Source organism: Cyprinodon variegatus, unplaced genomic scaffold, assembly GCF_000732505.1.
Source record: "Cyprinodon variegatus isolate N-32 unplaced genomic scaffold, C_variegatus-1.0 Scaffold619, whole genome shotgun sequence".
NCBI classification, from domain to species: Eukaryota; Metazoa; Chordata; class Actinopteri; order Cyprinodontiformes; family Cyprinodontidae; genus Cyprinodon; species Cyprinodon variegatus.
In genome coordinates, this window is record NW_015151072.1 from 434,772 (window position 1) to 438,368 (window position 3,597).

At 36.8% G+C, this 3,597-nt stretch overlaps 1 protein-coding gene across 1 annotated transcript in view; it reads right to left on the minus strand.

Moving 5' to 3' along the window:
* Window positions 1-3,597, minus strand: part of LOC107096381 (calcium-dependent secretion activator 1-like) — a gene marked incomplete at its 5' end in the record, with an annotated part of 113,289 nt that overhangs the window by 27,258 nt on the left and 82,434 nt on the right. The window contains one exon of the mRNA XM_015393001.1: window positions 3,201-3,312. Within this exon, the coding sequence (XP_015248487.1) occupies window positions 3,201-3,312 (112 nt within the window). The remainder of the gene's footprint in view (window positions 1-3,200; window positions 3,313-3,597) is intronic.

Here is a 3,597-nt window from a genome sequence, read left to right on the forward strand (position 1 = left end):
GTCCAAAGTGGGACCAAAATGGGTCCAAAGTGGGACAAAATCAGACTGACCAAGCACTTTGGTCTCACTTTGGTCCAAAGTGGGACCAAAGTGGGACAAAATCAGACTGACCAAGCACTTTGGTCCCACTTCGGTCCAAAGTGGGACAAAATCAGACTGACCAAGCACTTTGGTCTCACTTTGGTCCAAAGTGGGACCAAAATGGGACAAAATCAGACTGACCAACCACTGCCCAATTCTTTGCAACTATTTCTGGACTAAATCAAGACCCTGACGGACCAACTGTATTTAACCAAAAAAACAATGACGTCTGGTGTGGGGGGGACAGATGTCATATTATCATCACTGAAACATAAATTGAAACTGAAATAGATCTCCTTACTATGGTTGATACTAAATGCAACAGAAAACCCAATTAAAGGCAAAAACAAACAATCCAGGATCTTATGAAATGTTTCCCTAATGTCTGATTCTTCATACTCTTTCACAGAATCACCACTTTTACAGAACATTCAACTTGACGCGTTTCAGAGTGTGAACACACAGAAAAGGAATCAGTCAAATAAACAGTTCCCTAAAGGACTTAAAGTGATTTGAAATATAATCTCTTTTATACATCGCTTTTCTCTTCTGCACCATTGCCCCTCGGATGGCTTTAAAATCCATAATCTTATCAGTTGGTGATAAGGTATTCTGCTGGGTAAAAAAAACAAGATTAATGTTTTTTACAGTCCTGAAAACTTCAAATGGATTGACTCAATGAGATCAGCTCTTCATTTGTCACCATTGTCTCTTTGTCATCCTTTTGATCAACATATCAAATAATGCAGTTAAAAAATACTCTATTGATGCCAAAAGAAAATGAAATGTCGGACGAAGGCGAGAACAGCAGTTTTGTAGAATGGGTTATTGTGTTGTATTTTATTATTATATTTATTATATTTTATCATTATATATACATACATACATATATATATATATATATATATATATATATATATATATAATTTAGAACTGTGTAAAATGACAAATAAAATCTGTCTAAGTCTATTAAAAGGGAGTTTTTCCTCTCCACTGTCGCTACAGACATACTTGGTGTGAGGGATTGCCTTCAAGTCAATGAGTGGATGCAATCAAATGTTTTTCCTTAGATAGAAATCTTTGAATCAGTTTGACTGGATGATCTGGTGAACAGTAAAGTCCCTTGAGATGATGTGTTATGAAATAAACTGAATTGAAATAGGGCTTAGAGTGGACATTTGGACATAGTCAGCTCGTAGCTATGAGGGGAGCAAAATCCGAAAATACCTTTAAAGCCCGATCTTCAAAAGGTTTTTCACTTTCACAGACTGCCACTCTTGTTTTTAAGCAATGCCCTAAACCCCTGATTGCTCCCTGGGTTCTGCACAGTGGCAGCCCACTGCTCCCCAAGAGGCTGGGTTAAATGCAGAGAGTTAATTTCTCCATTGTCAGATCAATAAAGTTCAGTTTATTTATTTATTTTATTACTAAAGAAGAACAACATTTACAAAGGCACGACCTATTACAACAGGCAATTGTTATACAATTAGGGCAAAAAAAACAAGTTAATTTAAATAGCGTTGCATAACAGGTAATGTTTAGTCTGATTTAATGACAAATCAAATCAAACATTATGTTTAACCAAACAGAGAAAACTAGTAAAGAAACAGAGAACCTTTGAAAAAGAAATGAATCTAAAAAAGCCCAAAGCGGCTGCAGGCAGCAGCCACTGACACCTTCAGATGCCGCTTTGCTATTCCAGATCAGGGAAGAACTGATCTGGAATGACAACAAAGAAACAAAAGCTAACACTAATTTTAGCAGCAGTAGTTCCAGGTGAGGAAAACAAAAAGGCTGCATGGCAAGACAGCAGTGAAGTGTCAGACACCTCTCCATCAACAACAGGTAGAAGGACAAAGACTAGATTTAGTCTTCAGGAGGAAAACTATTATTAGTCTTAGCTGTAATTTAGTCATTATGATACGTGATAATTTTAGTCGTTTTTTTTATGTTGCAAAGAAAGTTAACTGTTGCAATTTGGAATAACAACCAAATGACAGCTCTAGCCTAGATGCTACAATAGCTGGATATAAAATGCTGCCCTGCAGTTCATCATTGCTATTGGGCAGAAAACTTTGATATTTAGAACTCAAATACACTCTTTAATGAATTAATGCACTACTTTATAGATTAACGTCTCACAAAAGCTGTGAAAAGAGCAGATCTAGTTCAGTTTATCATGTCAGTTAATATAGTAGAAGGAAAAGCTAACAAAATGTACAATAGAGGAGTAGTTTTAGACATTTAAGGTTTCCATCCCAAAGCAAACACTTCCTGATATACAATGAATTATGAATTACACACAGTTGAATAAAATCTTTTCTTCTTTTTTTAATGACAACTCAAGGAAACATTTACATCATATTTAGATGGATAGAAACGAGAACAATGACGGAGAGAAATGTCCAAAGATCTATGAACTTTGTCATCTGGCTCTTTATGCAAAACTAAACAGAATGCAATGAAATATTTTATTTTGGCCTTCCATTCCATGGCTGAGCTGCCTTCATTCCCAAACACTTTGGTTTTTCTAATAATACAGCCGACTATGGAATATTTTAGATAGAGGAAATTTCACTTCTGGACATGTTGCTCGGGTGGCATTCAATCACTGAGCTCCTGAGAGCGACCCGCCCTCTTCCAACTGTTAGCAAAAGCAGTCTGCATGCCTAGACGCCTTTTTTCTATGGCTGTGGCCATAGAAGTGATTGGAACACCCGACTCCAATGATTCTGATGATTCTGTTGGAGAGCGCTCCACGCAAAGCATTCCTGGATATATCTGCCTCTTCTGAGGCCTTTCTTTTCTTCTCATAAACCTTGTAAAATCCTTTTCCCTTACCACCCTTGGCCATTTTCAAAGAATCACACTGAGAAAGGTGAGCTTCAATGGCTGTCTGAAACCCCAGCTCACCATAGATATATGCCTGAATATGCGCATGCACAGAAAAAGACAGCGAGCACGTAAGAAGGCCTTACTTACATATCACCAGAATGACTGACAATTAGAAGAACCACATTTTTATATGAATCACTTGGAAATGAAAGATCCTCTTCCTTAAGTGTGTGCGTGGGTAACTAATATGTATCATTTATAGAAAAGAAGACGCTACAGCTTACTTACATCAAACAGTCTCTCGACGTAAATCTCCTCGTTGACCTTCTCTCTGAGCATGTCCTGGGAATGACGGATAAATGTAACATAGCTGTCGGCAACATCCATCCCTGGCTTCTGCAAAACAGCAAATCAAAGGAGAGAAAAATAATGATAGTACATTTTAAATGTATGTTCGATTTTTAATTATATATATCTAATTAATTATATTTCACAGAATGGTATAATTATATTTATATATTTCCTACTGGTTAACAGTTTAAAAACAAGTCAAATTTTTTGGTTAAGAATTATGACTTTGGCTCCTCCCCCATAGGAAAAGGTGAATTTGTACACTAAACAACTATATATAGTAGGGATGCACGATATCGGGATTTTGGCCGATATCCGATATCCGATATC